This window comes from Salmo salar, chromosome ssa20, assembly GCF_905237065.1.
Source record: "Salmo salar chromosome ssa20, Ssal_v3.1, whole genome shotgun sequence".
NCBI lineage: Eukaryota > Metazoa > Chordata > Actinopteri > Salmoniformes > Salmonidae > Salmo > Salmo salar.
The window spans coordinates 16,702,285-16,724,924 of record NC_059461.1 but is presented as its reverse complement, the minus strand read 5'-3'; the positions used below and the strand labels follow the sequence as shown (position 1 = coordinate 16,724,924).

At 43.2% G+C, this 22,640-nt stretch overlaps 1 protein-coding gene across 4 annotated transcripts in view; it reads right to left on the bottom strand.

Moving 5' to 3' along the window:
* The window catches only part of trpm3 (transient receptor potential cation channel, subfamily M, member 3), a 253,566-nt gene that overhangs the window by 30,826 nt on the left and 200,100 nt on the right, over nt 1-22,640 (bottom strand). For 2 of the 4 annotated variants that reach the window (XM_014160640.2, XM_045703003.1), the window contains exons 15-19: nt 20,163-20,455; nt 8,241-8,469; nt 5,019-5,219; nt 2,026-2,166; nt 381-509 (exon numbers count right to left, since the gene is read on the bottom strand). In XM_014160640.2, coding sequence (XP_014016115.2) covers nt 381-509; nt 2,026-2,166; nt 5,019-5,219; nt 8,241-8,469; nt 20,163-20,455 — 993 coding nt within the window. The remainder of the gene's footprint in view (nt 1-380; nt 510-2,025; nt 2,167-5,018; nt 5,220-8,240; nt 8,470-20,162; nt 20,456-22,640) is intronic. The other 2 variants (XM_014160646.2, XM_014160648.2) reach the window with 1 other exon arrangement.

The window sequence follows — 22,640 nt, the reverse complement described above, 5'->3', positions numbered from 1 at the left end:
CTGGGGAGGTTGACAAGGAGGGAGGAATGGAGGGAGAGAGAGCAGGAGAGACAGGTAAAGAGAGAGAGAGACGCATTTCAGTGTGCTCGCCAAAAGAGGGCAGTGTGAGCCCACAGAACGTCCTGAAGACTGTTCTACTTAAATGGGTAAAGGTTTGGACACAGTAATGAACGCTTATATACATTGTTTTTTGCTCATGTTTTTTATTTGATCTTGACCATTGGAAAATCTGTGGTTAATTGACTAGATTGACACACTTCAAAATGGGCAACCCCCCCTCTAGCATTTATCTGTGTTATAAATCAAATGTGCGTATGTTTGACTGTATTGAGAACTCCATGAGTTCAGTCATCTCTCTGCATGCGTGTGCCCTGCCCTACCTCTCTCATCTTCTCGATGCCATTGGTGAAGATGTAAGCGATGACAATCCACTCCTGCGGTGAGGGCCACAGGTCCATCTTCACCAGCACAATATAGTTAAACAGCATCAGATACGCCACATAGGCCATCTGGGGACAAACACACAGTGTCAGGGCCTTCCAGAGAATGTGGGGGGTCTTCACTGCATCCAGAGGGTCTTACAGACGACATAAGTTGTTGTAAGTTTGTCTTAATGGGGCAATCTGCAGTTGAAATAATAACAAAGCGGATTCCCCACCTCTTTTGATAAAAAGCTGAGTGATGGAACTGGAGAAATGTAACCACTCTCACATTCATAGACATAGCAATGGAAGCAAGGCCTGACCATGCAATATATATCAAGTTATAGGTAAGCATGTTTTGAAGCATTTACATTTACAATGTTTACTAACATTGGAGTAAAACAAGCTTATATTTTGGGTTCTGATATGGTATGACAGTTGAACTAAACACATGAGGCGTTCATAAATGAAATTCTTTGAGAATCAATGGGTATATACAGTATCATTAATTGATCAATTCTAAAAATGGATGTAGCAGCTGCTGATTGCCCCTTTGAGTAGTCTTAGAAGGCAATCACATTGTTTTAGCAAGAAAGGTTAGGTTGCACTGCGGTATTGGCAGAAGATTTTTTAGTACCCATAACTGTACATAATGGTATAACCTTTAGAGTCTCAAGACAATCCAGAGGTGAGGCGTGTAATGTCATGACCTCATGGAGCCTGCTTTATGAACTAGGCTAGTTAGTGGACCCTTTCCAGTCTCAAAAGCTTACTACAGAATTTGTTTTAGCAGGTAAGTTGACTGAGAACACATTCATATTTACAGCAACAACCAGGGGGATAGTTACAGGGGAGAGGAGGGTCGATGAATGAGCCAATAGGAAACTGGGGACGATTAGGTGGCCATGATGGTATGAGGGCCAGATTGGGAATTTAGCCAGGACACCAGGGTTAACACCCCTACTCTTACCATAAGTGTCATGGGATCTTTAGTGATCACAGAGAGTCAGGACACCCGTTTAACAATCCATCCGAAACACAGCACCCTACACAGGGCAATGTCCCGGTGTAGCGTGTCCCTGTGTCGTTTCAGAGGCAAGACAGAAGTAGGATGCAAGGTTGTATGTTGCTGACTGAACTGGATCCCACTGCAGAGAGCTAAAAAGTACAATACAGCGTGACAAGACCGAGCATCTGTCTCTAAAATGAATCCATACATTTTACATGGGTTTTTCTGACCGACACGGCAATAGAGAGGGAGAGAACAGCTTTCCATGAAGTGTTCCTTTTTTTACCTCCATGAATATGAGATAACCCTCCCTGCTAGAGAGTGATTGTGATGTTTTCATTGGATCGGCAGATTGAAAGAGGCAGCATGAAAGATGAAGACATCGATATTGCCAAATTAAAATGTCCAGCTTGTAGATACAATGCACGCAGACAATGCACACAGACACAGAAGCAAGCCCTGGGTCACACACTGCATCTATCCACTGGGTTCTCAAAGGGGTTAATTGTGAAGGGGTAGGGTTCTACATTAAATATTTTTAATTCAGAAAACCCTATGGTTCTAGGTAGCAACACGCCCTGACAGCAGACTCACTGTGTGAAACCAGAACTTGACGATGGGGGCGTTGTAGAACTCGTAGATCTTCCGGCCCATGGGGATGAGCCGGTGTCTATTCTGGACCTCCCCCACACCCTTCTTACGAGACGCCTCCGTGCTTACCTTACCCAGCATGGCCTGGGGCATCCCACCCAGAGAGACAGAAAGAAAGAAAGAGATGGAGAGAGATACAAAGATACAGGAGAGAGAGAAGAAAAAAAATGTAAGAGCATTAGAGCTGTTCCTACAGTACACTTTCGTTGCATGAGCATAAGCAAGCACAGGCAAACTCATTCCGAATGTTGTATGTTAGGGACATTGAGTGCTGGTGGGGATGATGACACATATGACGGAGACAAACACTTACGGATCGAGTCTCAGACGACAGTGACGGACAGTAGAGAGAGAGAGAGAAAAAGAGAGTGAGAGAGAGAGAGCGCAAAGAAGAGAGAGGACAGCAAGGAGGAAAAAAAGATGTCTGACGTCCATTTCTAGGACTCTAACACAGTTTGTCATCCATGAGAGCGAGTGTCAAATCCCAGAGATTATGATCATGGATGCCCATACTACAACACACCGCTGAGGAGTCAGCAAATTGTATTTTTATTGTATTGTATTGCATGTCTGGGGAAAAGGGAGACACACCCCGCGATGAAAGAGCCAGATGCAAGTGAAAATCACAATGCCATGCCGACATGCATATTTCAACTGCATCTGGATTGGGAGTGTCAGGGATTACAGTGTGTTTTTGGAGGCATCTGAGGATGACTTGGGATACAATACCAATGTATGTAGCATAGCATGTATTTGAATGAACCTGTCTGATTCATAGTTCGGTTCTGGGCTGCATTTGAACATTCAGAAACCAGCAGCTCACAATGGCAAGTGGAAGAGCTCATGACAGATGTAATCCTTTGACAGAGGTTTTTTTGGGGGGTTTCTAAGAACTCTCTCATCAGCATTCTCATAAACTCCTGTTCCCAATGAGTTTTTGCGCCGGCTGGCTGACTAAATGCAGATGACAATATGTACTGCAATGTCTATTTAGATGGGCCGAGTCACCAATTGCCAGTTCTGTATTAAGCGAGGGTGTTCAAACAGTCAGGCTGTGTCTGAAGTGGAACACTATCCCCTGTATAGTGTATTACTTGGGCCCTGGACACGGTTTCCCGATAGCGATGGAACTTAGCGTAGCGAGTGTCTTAACATTGCGTCTTTCCAACAACGGCCCAAAACACCACGCAGAGCGAACGTTTGGTAAGTGCTTCGTTGAGGCATGTGTCAAAACTGATAGGTCCGAAAAGAAAGGCTACGCTGCCCTTGGATCAGCTTTCTCCATTCAAATCTTACCTTAACATTAGAATTATTACACAATACTGATGACGAATCAGCTCCTAGCAAGATATTATTACCTACGGCTGCAAATATTAGGCGGCTTATTGCTTACCCTAAAATAATTCACTAAAACAAGATTTGGCACGTCATTGTGCACGTTAGGCTACACATCACAACATATATTGAGACCAATTACAGACTTTGTCCTACAAGTAGCAAAATGGAACTCAAACGATGAACACTATTTCAATATGATTGAAATAGGCCTATAGCCTAGGCTATTTATATCTGAATTAACCTATCTCAGTTTTAATTTGAAGCATCTTCTTATTTGTAGTCAACTTTGTTCAGAAGTTATTACAGTTACAGAGAGGCGGATAAACCATGTGATTCTATGTTTAGCATAGATCTTCTGTGTATAAAAACGCAGGAGGGCAAAAAAGCATCTAACGACACACTTAGCTGTTCTACGAGTGGTCTGAGGCAGGCGTTAGATTATGAACGTTTTCAAGTGCAACGTTAACAACGATGGTTTTGGGAAACAGCTCTGAGATTGAACGATGCTCCTACGAAGGTTCTAGCAATGAACTTAGCCTTAAGATGCTTTTGCGAAACCAGGCCCTGGTCAAAAACGGTGCACTACACAGGGGATAGGGTGCCATTTCAGACGCACCCACACAGCGTAGACCAGGCAGGCAGGCACAGTTAGTAACCTGAGCAGCTTAAGCTGCTGCCGTAAATCAGATGAGCGACACTCTCTCTTAGCAGCATGCGAGTTGATGCGCTGTTGCCAGCGCCACTGGTGAAAATGAGGGGCAGCAGTCGCATATGGTACTGTACCTCTAGTAGGACCTTGGCTAGGAATGGGAGAGAGGGAGAGAGGGAAGGAAGAGAGAGGGGAAAAGACAAAGAGTGAAAGGAAGAGGGAGAGAGAGGGAGAGAGAGAGAGAAGGGGGGAAGGGAAAGAGAGACAGAGAGAGAGGGAAAGCAAGAGAGGTGGAAAGGGAGAGGGACAGAGAGAGAGAGACATACACAACGAGCCGCGGGCGGCAAAACAGACTGAGACGTTACAACTCCACAACCACGTCTTCGGCCGAGACCACAGGGAATGAGAAGCGGGACGACAGGTAGGTTTGGGGGCGGGGCAGAGCTGTTCTTACTGCCCCTCCGGTTGGCCATAATAGGGTAGGGACAATAATAATGGAGTGTGTTTGTTAACTGTGGGCCTATTTGATTATACTCAGGTGCAGAGAGAGAGAGAGAGAGAGAGAGAGAGAGAGAGAGAGAGAGAGAGAGAGAGAGAGAGAGAGAGAGAGAGAGAGAGAGAGAGAGAGAGAGAGAGAGAGAGCAGGCTATATAGAGAAGCTAAAGTGTGTGTACTTTAAGCTGGACATAGAAGTCGCCCCTTACCACAGATCTTGGATCCAACCCCAACCTGAACCATTTTGGGGGGGTGAAAATATATCTGACCATGAAAAGCTGGGCAGGGGCAACTGTGCTTCAAATTTTGTTTAGTTGAGGGGCAGGGGCTGGCTAAGGGTGTGTTCGAAATGGCCCCCTATTCCCTATATAGTAGGGAATACTAATAGGCTTCCATTTCAGACGCAGCCTGCGTGTGTATAGTCTGAAGGCAGGGCTGAGGTGGGTGCTCTCACCACGGAGTTGTACTGCGTCTCACAGTAGGATCTTACTGTGAACTCCATGTCCTCTTCCTCCTTTTCTTTGGCGGGCTCGGGCTCTTCCTCCTCCTTCTCCTGCAGGTAGGTGTCCTGGTCTTGAGGCATGTACGACATCTCATCCTTGTTCTTAAACTCCAGACTCAGGATGGACGGAGGCAGCAGCAGGCCCAAGATCACCTGGGCAGGGGGGTGGAGTTAGACACATGGAGGGGCAATACACACAAACAGGTACAGTGATGCTGCTTCAAAAGTTGTCACGTGGCACGACATTGGGAGAGTTATGGTCATATTGCGTGGGTCCACTGCATGTCAGTGTTTTCGCCGCTCAAGTGTCAAACTAGTTCCTTTCCATTCTTCCCAAAGCAAATGTTATGAACACCCAAGTACTACGGTAAATTCCTCACATCTTGCAACTTTGATATTAAAAGTTGCTCAAATGTCTTGTTGAACCAGTGGATCTGTATCACAGGTGCGCACACACACAGAAGCATGCGCACACACACATCCATGCCACACACACTCACAAATACACACATACATGCAGACACACAGACACCACCATTCATATCACACATGTCCATATTATTTCGGAGCTCGTCACTGTGAAATTGCATAATGCTATGGATGATGTGCAGTAAGATAGTTTGTGTGTTTGATGCAGTGGAGACGAGCGAGCTTATCTGAGATTCAATTAAAAAGGCATTAGTCCAGACAGCTAGAGATGGTTAGAGTAGCAGAGAAATGAGAAGAACACACAGCCAGGGGATAAAGGATATATACAAGCTGTTAACACCTCCACTACATTAGAGTCAGACAAAAGGGGAAAGAGGGGGGTGAGGGGGGTGAGAGAGGGGTATTATGGAGTGGAATGTACAGTGAGGGAAAAAAGTATTTGATCCCCTGCTGATTTTGTACGTTTGCCCACTGACAAAGAAATGATCAGTCTATAATTTTAATGGTAGGTTTATTTGAACAGTGAGAGACAGAATAACAACAAAAGAATCCAGAAAACACATGTCAAAAATGTTAGAAATTGATTTCCATTTTAATGAGGGAAATAAGTATTTGACCCCCTCTCAATCAGAAAGATTTCTGGCTCCCAGGTGTCTTTTATACAGGTAACGAGCTGAGATTAGGAGCACACTCTTAAAGGGAGTGCTCCTAATCTCAGTTTGTTACCTGTATAAAAGACACCTGTCCACAGAAGCAATCAATCAGTCAGATTCCAAACTCTCCACCATGGCCAAGACCAAAGAGCTCTCCAAGGATGTCAGGGACAGGATTGTAGACCTACACAAGGCTGGAATGGGCTACAAGACCATCGCCAAGCAGCTTGGTGAGAAGGTGACAACAGTTGGTGCGATTATTCGCAAATGGAAGAAACATAAAAGAACTGTCAATCTCCCTCGGCCTGGGGCTCCATGCAAGATCTCACCTCGTGGAGTTGCAATGATCATGAGAACGGTGAGGAATCAGCCCAGAACTACACGGGAGGATCTTGTCAGTGATCTCAAGGCAGCTGGGACCATAGTCACCAAGAAAACAATTGGTAATACACTATGTCGTGAAGGACTGAAATCCTGCAGCACCCGCAAGGTCCACCTGCTCAATAAAGCACATATACATGCCCGTCTGAGGTTTGCCAATGAACATCTGAATGATTCAGAGGACAACTGGGTGAAAGTGTTGTGGTCAGATGAGACCAAAATGGAGCTCTTTGTATAGAGGAGGAGAAATGCTGTCTACGACCCCAAGAACACCATCCCCACCGTCAAACATGGAGGTGGAAACATTATGCTTTGGGGGTGTTTTTCTGCTAAGGGGACAGGACAACTTCACCGCATCAAAGGGACGATGGACGGGGCCATGCACCGTCAAATCTTGGGTGAGAACCTCCTTCCCTTAGCCAGAGCATTGAAAATGGGTCGTGGATGGATATTCCATCATGACAGTGACCCAAAACACACGACCAAGGCAACAAAGGGATGGCTCAAGAAGAAGCACATTAAAGTCCTGGAGTGGCCTAGCCAGTCTCCAGTCCTTAATCCCATAGAAAATCTGTGGAGGGAGCTAAAGGTTCGAGTTGCCAAACGTCAGCCTCGAAACCTTAATGACTTGAAGATCTGCAAAAAGGAGTGGGACAAAGTCCCTCCTGAGATGTGTGCAAACCTGGTGGCCAACTACAAGAAACATCTGACCTCTGTGATTGCCAACAAGGGTTTTGCCACCAAGTACCAAGTCATGTTCTGCAGAGGGGTCAAATACTTATTTCCCTCATTAAATGCAAATCATTTTATAATATTTTCGACATTCGTTTTTTCTGGATTTTTGTTGTTGTTATTCTGTCTCTCACTGTTCAAATAAACCTACCATTAAAATTGTAGACTGATCATTTCTTTGTCAGTGGGCAAACGTACAAAATGAGCAGGGGATGAAATACTTTTTTCCCTCACTGTAAAGGGAAGTGTCGTTAAACTGTAGAGGGCGATATCTGTTTCAGGTCTGCGGCAGCAGGCCAGAGTCATATTCATTAGTGCACACCGTAGATCAACACTTTGCAACAAAATACGAAAACAAGCGTTTCTCATTGGAGAAGTTCAGGTAGTGCCTTCCTGTTTCAGTCTGTTTTCTTCCGTCTGGTGCCTAGTGAATACAACCCAGACAGGGAGGTGTGTGTGGTGGGGCTTTATGGGTCATGAGTGTGTCTGTTTACCAACCAGCTCTATACTGCACAAGGATTCATCCTTGATCCTCCTTACACACAACCACCCAGCGGCCCCATGCACAGCTACTCAAAATAAGAAATGACTGTGCCCTTTCATAACCTAAGCAGCTGTATGCTGTCAAACCTCAGCCAACTCAATGGCTAACCTACTTGCCTGGGCTGAGTAATAGCACAAACCTTTACAGTGTAACTGTAGGTGCGTAAATCAACATGAACAGTGTTAGGAATGGTCAAGCGACAGCTCAAATATGGGATATCATTAGCCATTATGCCCAGCGGGTCAAACAGGGTAATTGCAACACGTTTTGCCAGCTGGGTATGGTAATGCTTCACCTTCAATTAAAATCTACAGTAGTCTACAATAAAATCTACTTCCATAAGTATGTCTGTTAGTCAGTCAGTCAATCAGTCAGATGGTCAACCTCTGAAACCCCATTTAGACAATGCACCGTGTGACCCCTGGCCCTTCTGACCTTCAGCCCAGAGTTCTTGCGCATGCGCAGGCGTCCCATCCACATGTCAGTGAGCAGCATCTGGCTGCAGGTGTGGGCAATGAAGTCACGGTGCTTAGCGGCCACGGCCAGCTGCAGGCAGGTGGCATTACTCCAGTTCTTCAGCTCATAGGTCAGCAACTTCATGGCCATCTGCTCGTCCTGCTTGTATGACTGGTCCAGCAGCTCCACAGCCAACTGTCCAAACTCTCTGAAACACACACATAGGATGTCACACAGTGAATGTTTGAGATGAACTACGCTACATAGCAGTTTGACATATAAACGTAATTAAGTGTTATACCATGGCATTGTTAAATACCCCTTTCTGATTGGCTTGAAGGGCATTCTAGAGCGTGCATTATTTCCCTATAACGCACAGTATATCTGCACGGGTGAATTCAATGGCGATAAGTTTATTTTTACAAGTTTGTTTGAGCTGCTTTTGTAACGCCCTGGCCATAGAGAGGGGTTTTTGTTCTTTATTTTTGGTTAGGCCAGGGTGTTACATTGGGTGGGCGTTCTATGTTCATTTTTCTATGTTTTTGTATTTCTTTGTTTTGGGCCGTGTGTGTGGCTCCCAATCAGGCACAGCTGAAGTTCGTTGTTGCTGATTGGGAGTCACACATAAGTAGCCTATTTTTCCTTTGGGTTTTGTGGGTGATTGTTTTCTGTCTCGTTCGTTTTTGACCAGACAGGACTGTTTGCTATCGTTGCTGTTTTATGTTTTGTTTATAGTGGTTCATTTTATTAAATATTCATAATGAATCCACAACATCCGCTGCATCTTGGTTTTCTTGTGACGACAGCCCTTACAGCTTTTGAATGTGAAAGTCGAAACAGTATTGGTATTGTTAAATTCTTTTTTTTTTTTTTTTTTACAGTAAGCTAGGGCTGAGTAACTTTCTGAAACTGATGGTTTGATTAGCTAAACTAGCAAGTCTGTTTGTTTGGATACCACAGCAACTACTGTAGCTATCTAGTAAACTTGATAGCTGCTTTTAAAATAAATTGTACCTTTATTTTATTTCACCTTTATTTACTTCAGTGGATGTTGAACACATTTCTACCAGCAAATGAACACATTTCTAGTGGCAAATATGTTAAATTATAGCCATGGTATGATTTGAATATGTTGGTAACCTGTTGTATCATACAGCACCAACATTAAAGCACAAACATTATAAGCGTTCCGAGAGAGATTCTAACAGAGCGTTCACAGTCTATTTTCTAGGCTGTGCCTCTCATGGAAAGTTTTGCTACACACATGGAAACGCACATATACAAAGACGCACGCCCACGCACACACACACGCAAACACAAATGCTTTATGTACACACACTAGTCAAAGGATTAAGATAAGACTTCAACAGCAAGCTGGTCAAAATCTCTGCGGAAAATACAAACCAAATGGGTTTGCACTTGGCAGAAAGAGAGGTGTCAGGGCTTTGAGGAGTATGGCAGTATGTGTTTGTGTGTGTTTGTGTGTGTGTGTGTGGCACCTGGGAGTTCTTTCCTATAACCAACTTCCAACATTTCCATAACAGTCTTTTTAATTGAGCAAGAACACACACACACACACTTTCATCCCACACACATGCCATTAGCTAAACTACATGTGTGTCATTAGCTAGAGTATGTGTGTTGGTATTATTAGTTGCATTTATGTATGGTGGTCCTATGAGATCTGTGTGTTATCTAAAGCAGGTCACGATGTGAAGAGGAGTGTGAATGCTGCTCCAGTGCAGACTCCCAGTTCAACTTTAATCATTCAGAAGAAAACTTTCCATGATATAAGAGGCACAGCCTAGAAAATAGACTGCGAACGCTCTGTTAGAATCTCTCTCAGAATGCTTATATGGGTGTGTAATGGAATTTTAATGTTTGTGCTTTTCTTATAACTCATTTGTGTGTGCTATTTATGAGCTGTTCTATAAACCAATTTCTGTGTTCATGCAAGTGGCTGAACAAATCCTCACTATCAGCAGCTGCAATTTGGCAGTGCGCCCAGACCTTGTTTTAAGAACGAACAAAAGATATCTCAGTTTCAAGGTCTCAGCTTAGAGAGAAGAAGCCCCGTGAGGTATTGGTCTGTCACATGTTATGAACCAGTATTGGTCAGTCACATGAATGAAACAAAACAGTAATTATTAATGAATTATGCTAAATCATGCAAATATAACGTGTTTGTGTATAGCCAAATAGAAGACAACTGCTGGGACTGCCCAGACAGAGCTCTTGATTGCCATGTGTACTATGGTGCATTGAGTTGGTTGGAACCTCTCCAGCGTGCTGACAAATAAACAATGATTAATTTATGATTGACTTTGAGTGTCCCTGTGTAAGAATTTCCATGACAATTTGGGGTCACGTACAAGATTATGGGTTCTGCCTGCGGAGCTTTCCAGTGGGGGTCTGTGAGGAAAACCGGTGTCACATTTTATGAAGCGTGAGGGACATTCTGGTCTGACCAAAAGAGGACGAGGACCCAACCAGACCAGACCCTTGCTATGAGCTGCCCAGGAGGAGACACATCATCTGCGAACAATTGACGGCAACTGATTTCAGTTAGCCAATGTAAATTAACCTGTATAAAAATATACAAAATTTATACAACCAATAAAAATTAACATAAAGATGTAGAAGCAGGGTACCACTAGCCTACAAAATAACACAAGGTATTTTTGAATTCGGGTGTTATTTACATTTATGGGAAGCAGCAAGACTATAGAGCCTATAGAGACCATAGCGTTTATGTAAATTGATACTATTGATACTATGATGCTGAGGGACTGTAGATGCTGAGGGACTATAGATGCTGTAGGGACCATAGATGCGATAACTATAGGGACTATGGTGCTATTGGGACAATTGATGCTCAGGGACTACAGATGCTCAGGGACCGTGGATACTGTAGAGACTATGGTGACTGTAGAGACTATAGAGGAACGGTTGAAGATACATATGACGTGGAAGAAGGCTAGAGCTAGTCTTAGAGAGAAGACTAGAGCGAGGGCAAGTAACGGTACCATGTCCCGCTGACAGCTGTCTGTAGGCATTTATAAGGGAAATGTCCACATGGTCTGCAGCCACTGGTAGAGAATAGCATAAGGTACACTCTGTGCTATTTTATATGCATAGTGAAGATACATATGGTGCATTGCAAGTAACGACAAGAGAGAATCATTGACGATGCATGGGGTAATGAGGAGATTACCAAGTGTGTTTGGGAATAGTACTAAGTGAATGTGGATGTGAAAGTTGTGTGATTGTGAGATATGGGATAATAAGCTGAAAGATTGATATTTGGATAACAAGAGCTGATTGGCATTTGGACAATAAATTATTGAAATGATTACTAATAAGATTGGAATTTGACATTAGGATAATTAGCTGATTGAAATGTTGATAATTAGAGGATTGAAATTAAGCTATTAAGTATTGAGTGAATCAGAGCTGTCAGGGGACTGGCTTACATGTGAAAGAGGTGAATGAATGCCACAACCAGTTCAGTATGAGCTGAGTTTTCCAGTCCAGTGAGCTTAGTTTTCCAGTTCTGTGTGAGCGGATCTGTAACGTTATCTAGTGGTCTGTCCAACACCGCCATTGGATCTACACGTAGAGGTTAACATGTCTCAGAAATCAGGTACATAACGTCTCAGAAGATAACATGTCTCGTTAGTAACGAGGATAACATGTCTCTGAGATTAACATGGCTTTGGATTATATGAGGATAATGGAGTTTGATGTATAACGTTATTATGTATGGAGATATGAAAGAAGAGAGAACTATTTCCAAAAATGCTGTTAAATTGAACTAGTGTAAATATCTAAACCCCTGTATGAATAGAACACTAGTCTAGAGGAGGAATTTGCGATGTAACACAAATGTATAATGGGTTACTGGAGTTAAAGTAACATAATATTGAGTATAATGGGTTACTATGATGATCTGATGAAGTAAGAAGAGAAAAATAATAATAATATGCAACTTGCACAACCACATGTAGACGTAAGTAAGTGGTGAAAAAACTCTTCTGAGGAATGTTCAGAATGGTCCCTTTATGGGTAATTTGAGGTATGATAAGGTTAAAGCGTTGTATGGGACTTGACTTTCCCCTAACCAATAAAACTATAAAAAGAAAGGTAGAAGATTTCCTCCAGCCTGGTAATGCATTTTGAAATAAGCCCATACCTTGTTAAATAGAACCAATGATTTTCTGTATTCACCTACTCAACAGTTTAAAGTGTTAGGTAGAGACTTATTATGGACAGAGAATGCCATCTACTGGGGACTGAGACAGTGCCAACCAAGTTGATACATATTGATCCCTCCAAAGCATTACAGATGAATCTTAAAATACTTGACATTTAATAAATATTGAAGCAGAAAGTGAATATCCAATAGAGATTGGTAATAATAATATAGAGTAACTTTTTGAAGGTATACACACTGAAATCAAACAGGCTGTGAGAAACACAGTGGGGAAATTAGGGACAGCTTGTACATAATTGTATGTCAATGCAACAGGTCAAAAAGATTAAGATTACAAGAGAAGTGTTTACTTTAGAAGGTGCCCAATTCAGCTTTACAGGGCACCATATCATCTGATAAGTCTGAAGTATACATGTGTCTGAAGTATAATTCTGTATACACAAGGGTTTATTGAGACTTCCTACACAAGATGCAGTATACTCAATTAATGATTCCACATTTTTAAGACTGATTAAAATGTAACATAGTTTATTTTCTTTCTTCCAGGACTGATGGAATGTCCGCTACCAATGATTTTTTTTCATGTTTATCAATGATTCTCCCTTTGAAAGGCTTCATAAGGCAAGGCCTTGGGAGAGCAGTTAAAAGTGCCCGGAGCTAGCTGTTAAGGGACCTCCCAAATTATGCAAGGCCTGGCCATTTTGTTTGTGTTTACCCTACACATTTTGCCACACACACATGCCAGCACCCACATACAACCCACCTGTTAATGAATATTTGTAGGTGGTTAATATTCTGTTTGATTTAGAAGTGTGGGGTTTTTTCACGGGTTAGAAAGAATGCTGTACTCAAATGATCGTTTCTATTGTCAGAGTTTTGGTTGCACACATGTAAATTCTCTTGATTAGAAGAAGTGTACTGAAAAGCCCAATGTAAACCTGATACACAACATGTTTGAAATATCTTTAAATAATGGCTGAGGTACAGGAAAACAAACACTCACTTAATAGGGCTGACTGACCTCTGACCTCATTTATTTATTTATTTTACATACACTAAGTTGACTGTGCCTTTAAACAGCTTAGAAAATTCCAGAAAATTATGTCCTGGCTTTAGAAGCTTCTGATAGGCTAATTGACATAATTTGAGTCAATTGGAGGTGTACCTGTGGATGTATTTCAAGGCCTATCATCAGTGCCTCTTTGCTTGACATCATGGGAAAATCTAAATAAATCAGTCAGTCTGGTTCATCCTTGGGAGCAATTTCCAAATGCCTGAAGGTACCATGTTCTTCTGTACAAACAGTTGTACGTAAGTATAAACACCATGGGACCACGCAGCCGTCATACCACTCAGGAAGGAGACGCATTCTGTCTCCTAGAAATGAACGTACTGTGGTGCGAAAACTGCAAATCAATCCCAGAACAACAGCAAAGGACCTTGTGAAGATGCTGGGGGAAACAGGTACAAAAGTATCTATATCCACAGTACAATTTGACCTATATCGACACAACCTGAAAGGCCGCTCAGCAAGGAAGAAGCCACTGCTCCAAAACCACCATAAAAAAAGCCAGACTAACATTTGCGACTGCACAATTTTGGGAGAAATGTCCTCTGGTCTGATGAAACAAAAATAGAACTGTTTGTCCATAATGACAATCATTATGTTTGGAGGAAAAAGGGGGAGGCTTGCAAGCCGAAGAACACTATCCCAACCATGAAGTACGGGGGTGGCAGCATCATGTTGTGGGGGTGCTTTGTTGCAGGAGGGACTGATGCACTTCACAAAATAGATGGCATCATGAGGTAGGAAAATGATGTGGATATATTGAAGCAAAATCTCAATACATCAGTTAAGAAGTTAAAGCTTGGTCGCAAATGGATCTTCCAAATGGACAATGACCCCAAGCATACTTCCAAAGTTGTGGCAAAATGGCTTAAGGACAACAAAGTCAAGGTATTGGAGTGGCCATCACAAACCCTGACCTCAACCCTACAGAAAATGTGTGGGCAGAACTGAAAAAGCGTGTGCGAGCAAGGAGGCATACAGACTCAGTAGCACCAGCTCTGTCAGGAAGAATGGGCCAAAACTCACCCAACTTATTGTGGGAAGCTTGTGGAAGGCTACCTGAAATGTTTGATCCAAGTTAAACAATTTAAATGCAATTCTACCAAATACTAATTGAGTGTATGTAAACTTCTGACCCGCTGGGAATGTGATGAAAGAAATAAACGCTGAAATAAATCATTCTCTCTATTTAACATTCTTAAAATAAAGTGGTGATCCTAACTGACCTAAGACAGGGAATTTTTACAAGGATTAAATGTCAGGAATTGTTAAAAAGTGAGTTTAAATGTATTTGGCTTAGGTCTATATAAACTTCCGACTTCAACTGTAAGATTCCAACTTCAGAGATTTTTGCAATTCGTTCCAGTCATTGGCAGCAGAGAACTGGAAGGAGAGGTGGCCAAAGGAGGTGTTGGCTTTGGGGATGACCAGTGCAATATACCGGCTGGAGTGCGTGCTACATGTGGGTGTTGCTATGGTAACCAGTGAGCTGAGAAAAGGTGAGGCTTTACCTAGCAAAGACTTATAGATGACCTGGAGCCAATGGGTTTGGCAACGGATATGTAGTGAGGGCCAGCCAACGAGAGCATAGAGGTCGCAGTATATGGGGCTTTGGTAATAAAACGGATGGCACTGTGATAGACTACATCCAGTTTGTTGAGTAGAGTGTTGAGGGCTATTTTGTAAATGACATCGCCAAAGTCAAGGATAGGTAGAATAAACAGTTTTACGAGGATGTGTTTGGCGGTTTGAGTGAAGGAGGCTTTGTTGTGAAATAGGAAGCCGATTCTAGATTAAATGTTTTATTGGAGATGCTTAATGTGAGTTTGGAAGGAGAGTTTACAGTCTAACCAGACACCTAGGTATTTGTAGTTGTCCACATATTCTAGGTCAAAACCGTCCAGGGTAGTGATGCTAGTCAGGTGGGAGGGTGCGGGCAGCAATCGGTTGAAGAGCATGCACTTAGTTTTACTAGCATTTAAAAGCAGTTGGAGGCCACGGAAGGAGTGTTGTATGGCGTTGAAGCTCGTTTGGAGGTTTGTTAGCACAGTGTCCAAAGAGAGGCCAGATGTATACAGAATGGTGTCATCTGCGTAGACGTGGATCAGAGAATCACCAGCAGCAAGAGCGACATAATTGATATATAGAGAGAAAAGAGTCGGCCCGAGAATTAAACCCTGTAGAGACTGCCAGAGGTCCGGACAACAGGCTCTCCGATTTAACACACTGAACTCTGTCTGAGAAGTAGTTGGTGAGCCAGGCGAGGCAGTCATTTGAGAAGCCAAGGCTATTGAATCTGCCGATAACAATGTGGTGATTGACAGAGTCGAAAGCCTTGGCCAGGTCAATGAAGATGCTGCACAGTACTGTCTTTTATCGATGGCGGTTTTGATATAGTTTTGGACCTTGAGCGCGGCTGAGGTGCACCCATGACCAGCTCGGAAACCAGATTGACCATGACCAGCTCGAAAACGTCGCTATTTGGAGAAGGTTACGATGAGACTCGAAATGGTTGGTGATCGGCTTATTAACTTGGCTTTCAAAGATTTCAGAAAGGCAGGGTAGGATGGATATAGGTCTATAACAGTTTGGGTCTAAGTTGTCTCCCCTTTGAAGAGGGGGATGACCGCAGCAGCTTTCCCATCTTTGGGGATCTCAGACGATACGCAAGAGAGGTTGAATAGGCTAGTAATAGGGGTTGCAACAATTTCGGCAGATAACTTTAGAAAGAGAGGGCCAGATTGTCTAGTCCAGATGATTTGTAGGGATACAGATTTTGCAGCTCTTTCAGAACATCAGCTGTCTGGATTTGGGTGAGGGAGAAGTGGGGGGGGGGGGGGGCAAGTTGCTGCAGGGGGTGCTGAGGTGTTGGCCGGGTTAAGGGTAGCCAGGTTGAAAGCATGGCCAGCCGTGGAAAAATGCTTATGGAAATGATGGATTATCGTAGCTTTATCGGTGGTGACAGTGTTTCCTAGCCTCAGTGCAGTGGGCAGCTGGGAGGAGGTGCTCTTATTCTCCATGGACTTTACAGTGTCCCAAAACATTTTGGAATTAGTGCTACAGGAAGCAAATTTCTGTTTGAAAACGCTAGCCGTAGGTTTCCAACTGACTGAGTATTTTGGTTCCTGACTTCCCTGAAGAGTTGCATATCGCAGGGGCTATTCAATGCTAATGCAGAATGCCACAGGATGTTTTTGTGCTGGTCAAGGGCAGTCAAGTCTGAGATGAACCAAGGGCTATATCTGTTCTTAGTTCTACATTTTTTGAATGGGGGATGCTTATTTAAGATGGAGAGGAAAGCACTTTTGAAGAGCAACCAGGCATCCTCTACTGACGGAATGAGGTCAATATCCTTCCAGGATACCTGGGCCAGGTCGGTTAGAAAGGCCTGCTCGCTGAAGTGTTTTAGGGAGTGTTTGACAGTGATGAGGGGTGATCGTTTGACCGCAGACCCATCACGCACGCAGGCAATGAGGCAGTGATCGCTGAGTTCCTGGTTGAAGACAGCAGCGGTGTATTTAGAGGGCAAGTTGGTAAGGATGATATCTAAGAGGGTGCCCATGGTTACGGATTTAGGGTTGTACCTGGTAGGTTCCTTAACCTGTTGGGGCTAGGGGGCAGTATTTGCACGGCCGGATAAAAAACGTACCCGATTTAATCTGGTTACTACTCCTGCCCAGTAACTAGAATATGCATATAATTATTGGCTTTGGATAGAAAACACCCTAAAGTTTCTAAAACTGTTTGAATGGTGTCTGTGAGTATAACAGAACTCATTTGGCAGGCCAAAACCTGAGAAGATTCCTTACAGGAAGTGGCCTGTCTGACAATTTCTTGCCCTCCTTGATCATCTCTAACAAATACAGGGGATCTCTGGCATGACGTGACACTTCCTACGGCTCCCATGGGATCTCAGAAGGCGGGAAAAAGCTGAACGATGTAATTCCATCCCCAGGCTGAAACACATTAGCGCGTTTGGCAAGTGCTCTATCAGAGGGCCATTAGACTGAGGCTCGTGCATGAGGGGATAGCATGCTTTTACTTTCACTCTCTTTGTAATAAAAAACGATTTCCCTGTCGGAATATTATCGCTTTTTTACGAGAAAAATTGCATAAAAATTGATTTTAAACAGCGGTTGACATGCTTCGAAGTACGGTAATGGAATATTTACAATTTTTTGGTCACGAAATGTGCCATGCTCGTCACCCTTATTTACCCTTTCGGATAGTGTCTTGAACTCGCCAACAAAACGCCGCTATTTGGATATAACAATGGATTATTTGGGACCAAACCAACATTTGTTGTTGAAGTAGAAGTCCTGGGAGTGCATTCTGACGAAGAACAGCAAAGGTAATAACATTTTTCTTATAGTAAATCTGACTTTGGTGAGTGCTAAACTTGCTGGGTGTCTAAATAGCTAGCCCTGTGATGCCGGGCTATCTACTGAGAATATTGCAAAATGTGCTTTCACCGAAAAGCTATTTTAAAATCGGACATATCGAGTGCATAGAGGAGTTCTGTATCTATAATTCTTAAAATAATTGTTATGTTTTTTGTGAACGTTTATTGTGAGTAATTTAGTAAATGTAAAAAAAGCTGGTTTTTGATATAAATATGAACTTGATTGAACAAAACATGCATGTATTGTCTAACATAATGTCCTAGGGTTGTCATCTGATGAAGATCATCAAAGGTTAGTGCTGCATTTAGCTGTGGTTTGGGTTTATGTGAAATTATATGCTAGCTTGAAAAATGGGTGTCTGATTATTTCTGGCTGGGTACTCTGCTGACATAATCTAATGTTTTGCTTTCGTTGTAAAGCCTTTTTGAAATCGGACAGTGTGGTTAGATTAACGAGAGTCTTGTCTTTAAAATGGTGTAAAATAGTCATATGTTTGGAAAATTGAATTTTTTGCATTTTTGAGGTATTTGAATATCGCGCCACGGGATTACACTGGCTGTTGAGTAGGTGGGGCAAGCGTCCCACCTAGCCCATAGAGGTTAATAATTTGTGTGAGATTGAGGGCATCTAGCTTAGACTGTAGAATTGCCGGGGTGTTAAGCATTTCCCAGTTTAGGTCACCTAACAGTACGAACTCTCATGAGGAAGAGAGGAGACATTTTTTTTATACGCTATGTAAAAGCAAATAATTAAGAAGAAGTTTAGAATTGATCAATAGTCCTATGTGTGATTCAGACTACGTTAAGGACAGAGAGAGAGCAGTCTCTAGTCTATTTTACCATTACCTTATGAGATAGAATTATTTCCTTATGAAGCCACGTCAGGCCTCAGCTGGATCGTCTGGGTTTGACGCCTCAGCTCGCCAGGCGTCTACGCCTCAGACGGCCCATGAGACTCCCACGTCCCAGCGGGATCATCAGGCTGTCACGCCTCAACCGGATTCGTCAGGCTTCTATGCCCCAGCCGGCTGGTCCATTGCCCATGCCTTGGCCGGCCCCTCAGGCTAGTCCGAGGGGTGGGGGGTATTGTCACGCCTACACCCGCTCTCCCTCCTGGTGCTCGAGCGCGCCAGGCTGCCCAGCCTTACGCACTCCTGACACCATCATTACGCACACCTGCTTCGCTCATCACGTGCATCAGCGATTCATTGCACTCACCTGGATTCAATCACCTGTGTTATTTCCTCCCCTATAGCTGTCTGTTCCCCAGCTCTGTTCCCCGCTTCAGCATTAATTGTCGTATGTCTTTGTCTTACCCGGTTCTGACGCTGTTCCTGTCCTGTTCCATGTCTGTGCTAAATTAAATGTTCCACTCTCCGTACCTGCTTCGCATCTCCAACGTTAGTTCTTACAGATTATAGTATTACCATACTAATTGAATTGTACAACCCAGAATGAAGGGTTTGAAATGATGAAGTGTCTGTTTTTTTGTCTTGATTTCCCTTACTTTCCCTTACAGAAGCTAAAATCTAAATGCTTACATTAAAATGTAATGATTATTATCACACAAGTGATAAGAGGATGGAATGTAATGGATGCTTGTGCTTTTCTTATAACTGTTTTCTGTGTTCTATCTATGTGCTGTTCTATAAACCAATTTCTGTGTTCATGCAAATGGCTGACTGAACAAATCCTCACTGTCAGTAGCTGAAATTTGGCAGTACGCCCAGATATTGTTTTGAGAACGAACAAAAGATACCTCTGTTTCAATGTCTCAGCTTAGAGATAAGAAGCCTCGTGAGGTATTGGTCTGTCACATGTTATGAACCAGTATTGGTCGGTCATATGAATGAAACAAAACTGTAATGATTAGGTAATTATGCTACATCATCCAAATATAACTTGTCTGTGTATAAGACAACTGCTGGGACTGCCCAGACAGAGCTCTTGATTGCCATGTGTACTATGGTGCATTGAGTTGGTTGGAACCTCTCCAGCGTGCTGACAAATAAACAATGATTAATTTATGATTGACTTTGAGTGTCCCTTTGTAAAAATTTCTACAAACAGGTGTATGGATGACTGTTTTTGTGTGTGTGTGTGTGTGTGTGTGTGTGTGTGTGTGTGTGTGTGTGTGTGTGTGTGTGTGTGTGTGTGTGTGTGGGTGTGTGTGTTTCTTTTCATCTCTATGTGTATGTGTCTTGTGGTCGATAGTACCTGGAGTTGTGGTTCAGCTCCTGTGAGATGTCGTCCACCATGTCGTTCTCGGAGGCCTCGTGGGCCATGGCCTTACACAGCTTACAGGCCACCAGGGCTTTTGCCATGGCCTCCTCCCCATGCTGCCAGAAGAACAGTGCCATCTTCTGTCGCTTCATCAGCACGGCCCACACCATCAGCTCGTGGAAGGGGAAGGGGAAGTGGTTGATCTCAGGGTCGTCCAGGTCAATGTCCACCTCCTCCTCTCGCTTACGTGTAGTCTTCTGGCGACTCCTCCGGATCGGCATGTCATCCTGCCTCAGGCCGCACAAGACGAGAGCAGAGACATGGATTCATGGGTTTTTGGATGTGATGCTCAGCCTTTGCCCATCGAGGGAGACAAATATACATTTAGAGAGAGTTTGATCATGTAATATAATTCACACTGGCTAAGGCCTTGGAGAGATGGATGAAGTACCATGGCATGAAAGTCCTGAGAGTTGAGAACTGAGAAAAGGCCTTGGTGTTTAATGTCTGTCTGCTTGCTTAGGATATTCTGACATTTATTCCAATATTTATTCAGGTGTTTCGATATTACTTCTATATCTCATTCAACTGATATCTAAACTCAGTTACACCAGCTCTGTCAGGAGGAATTGGCCAAAATCCACCCAACTTATTGTTGGAAGCTTGTGGAAGGCTACCCGAAACATTTAACCCAAGTTAAACAATTTAAAGGCAATGCTACCAAATACTAATTGAGTGTATGTAAACTTCTGACCCACTGGGAATGTGATGAAAGAGATAAAAGCAGAAATAAATCCTTCTCTCTACTATTATTCTGACATTTCACATTCTTAAAATAAAGTGGTGATCCTAACTGACCTAAGACAGGGACTTTTTACTAGGATTAAATGTCAGGAATTGTGAAAAACTGAGTTTAAATGGATTTGGCTAAGGTGTATGTAAACTTCCGACTTCAACTCTAAGTATTCAGACCCTTTGCTATGAGACTCAAAATTGAGCTCCTTGAGTTGTATCCAACTTAATTGGAGTCCACCTGTGGTAAATTCAATTGATTGGACATAATTTGGAAAGGTACACACCTGTCTATATAAGGTCCCACAGTTGACAGTGCATGTCAGAGCAAAAATCAAGCCATTAGGTCAAAGGACATATCCGTAGAGCTCAGAGACAGGATTGTGTCAAGGCACAGATCTGGGGAAGAGTACCAAAACATTTATTCAGCATTGAAGGTCCCCAAGAACACAGTGGCCTCCATCATTCTTAAATGGAAGAAGATTGGACCCACCAAGACTTCCTACAGCTGGCCACCTGGCCAAACTGAGGAATTGAAGAGCCTTGGTCAGAGAGGTGACCAAGAACCCGATGGTCACTCTGACAGAGCTCCAGAATTCCTCTGTGGAGATGGGAGAACCTTCCAGAAGGACAACCATCTCTGCAGCACTCCACCAATCAGGCCTTTATGGTAGAGAGGCCAGACGGAAGCCACTCCTCAGTAAAAGGCACGACAGCCCACTTGGAGTTTGCCAAAAGGCACCTAAAGGACTCTCAGTCCATGAGAAACAAGATTATCTGGTCTGGTGAAATCAAGATTAAACTATTTGGCCTGAACGCCAAGCGTCACGTCTGGAGGAAACCTGGCACCATCCTTACGATGAAGCATGGTGGTGGCAGTATCATGCTGTGGGGATGTTTTTCAGCTGCAGGGACTGGAAGACTAGTCAGGATCGAGGCAACAATGAACGGAGAAAAGTACAGCGAGATCCTTGATTAAAACCTGCTCCAGAGCGCCCAAGACCTCAGATTGGGGCGAAGGTTCACCCTCCAACAGGACAACAACCCTAAGCACACAGCCAAGACAATGCAGGAGTGGCTTCGGGACAGGTCTCTGAATGTCCTTGAGTGGCCCAGCCGGAGCCAGAGTCTCTGGGGTGACCTGAAAATAGCTGTGTAGCGACGCTCCCCATCCAACCTGAGGGAGCTTGAGAGGATCTGCAGAGAAGAATGGGAGAAACTCCCCAAATACAGGTGTGCCAAGCTTGTAGCATCATGCCCAAGAAGACTCAAGGCTGTAATGGCTGCCAAAGGTGCTGAGTAAAGGGTCTAAATATTTATGTAAATGTGATATGTCAGTTTTTTTATTCGTAATACATTTGCTAAACATTTATAAAAACCTGTTTTTGCTTTGTCATTATGGGGTATTGTGTGTAGATTGATGAGGAACAAAAACAACAATTGAATCCATTTTAGAATAAGGCTGTAATGTAAACAAATATGGAAAAAGTCAAGGGGTCTGAATACTTTCCGAATGCACTATAGTAGTCCCCTTTAGTATCAACGTTTAGTATTGAGGACCTTATAAGTAAGTACTAGGTACTTATTATACACATACCTACTGTAGTAACAACATTTATGTGATATTTATTACCATGTGATTTGTTACCATGTGATTTATTACCAGGTGATATTTATTAC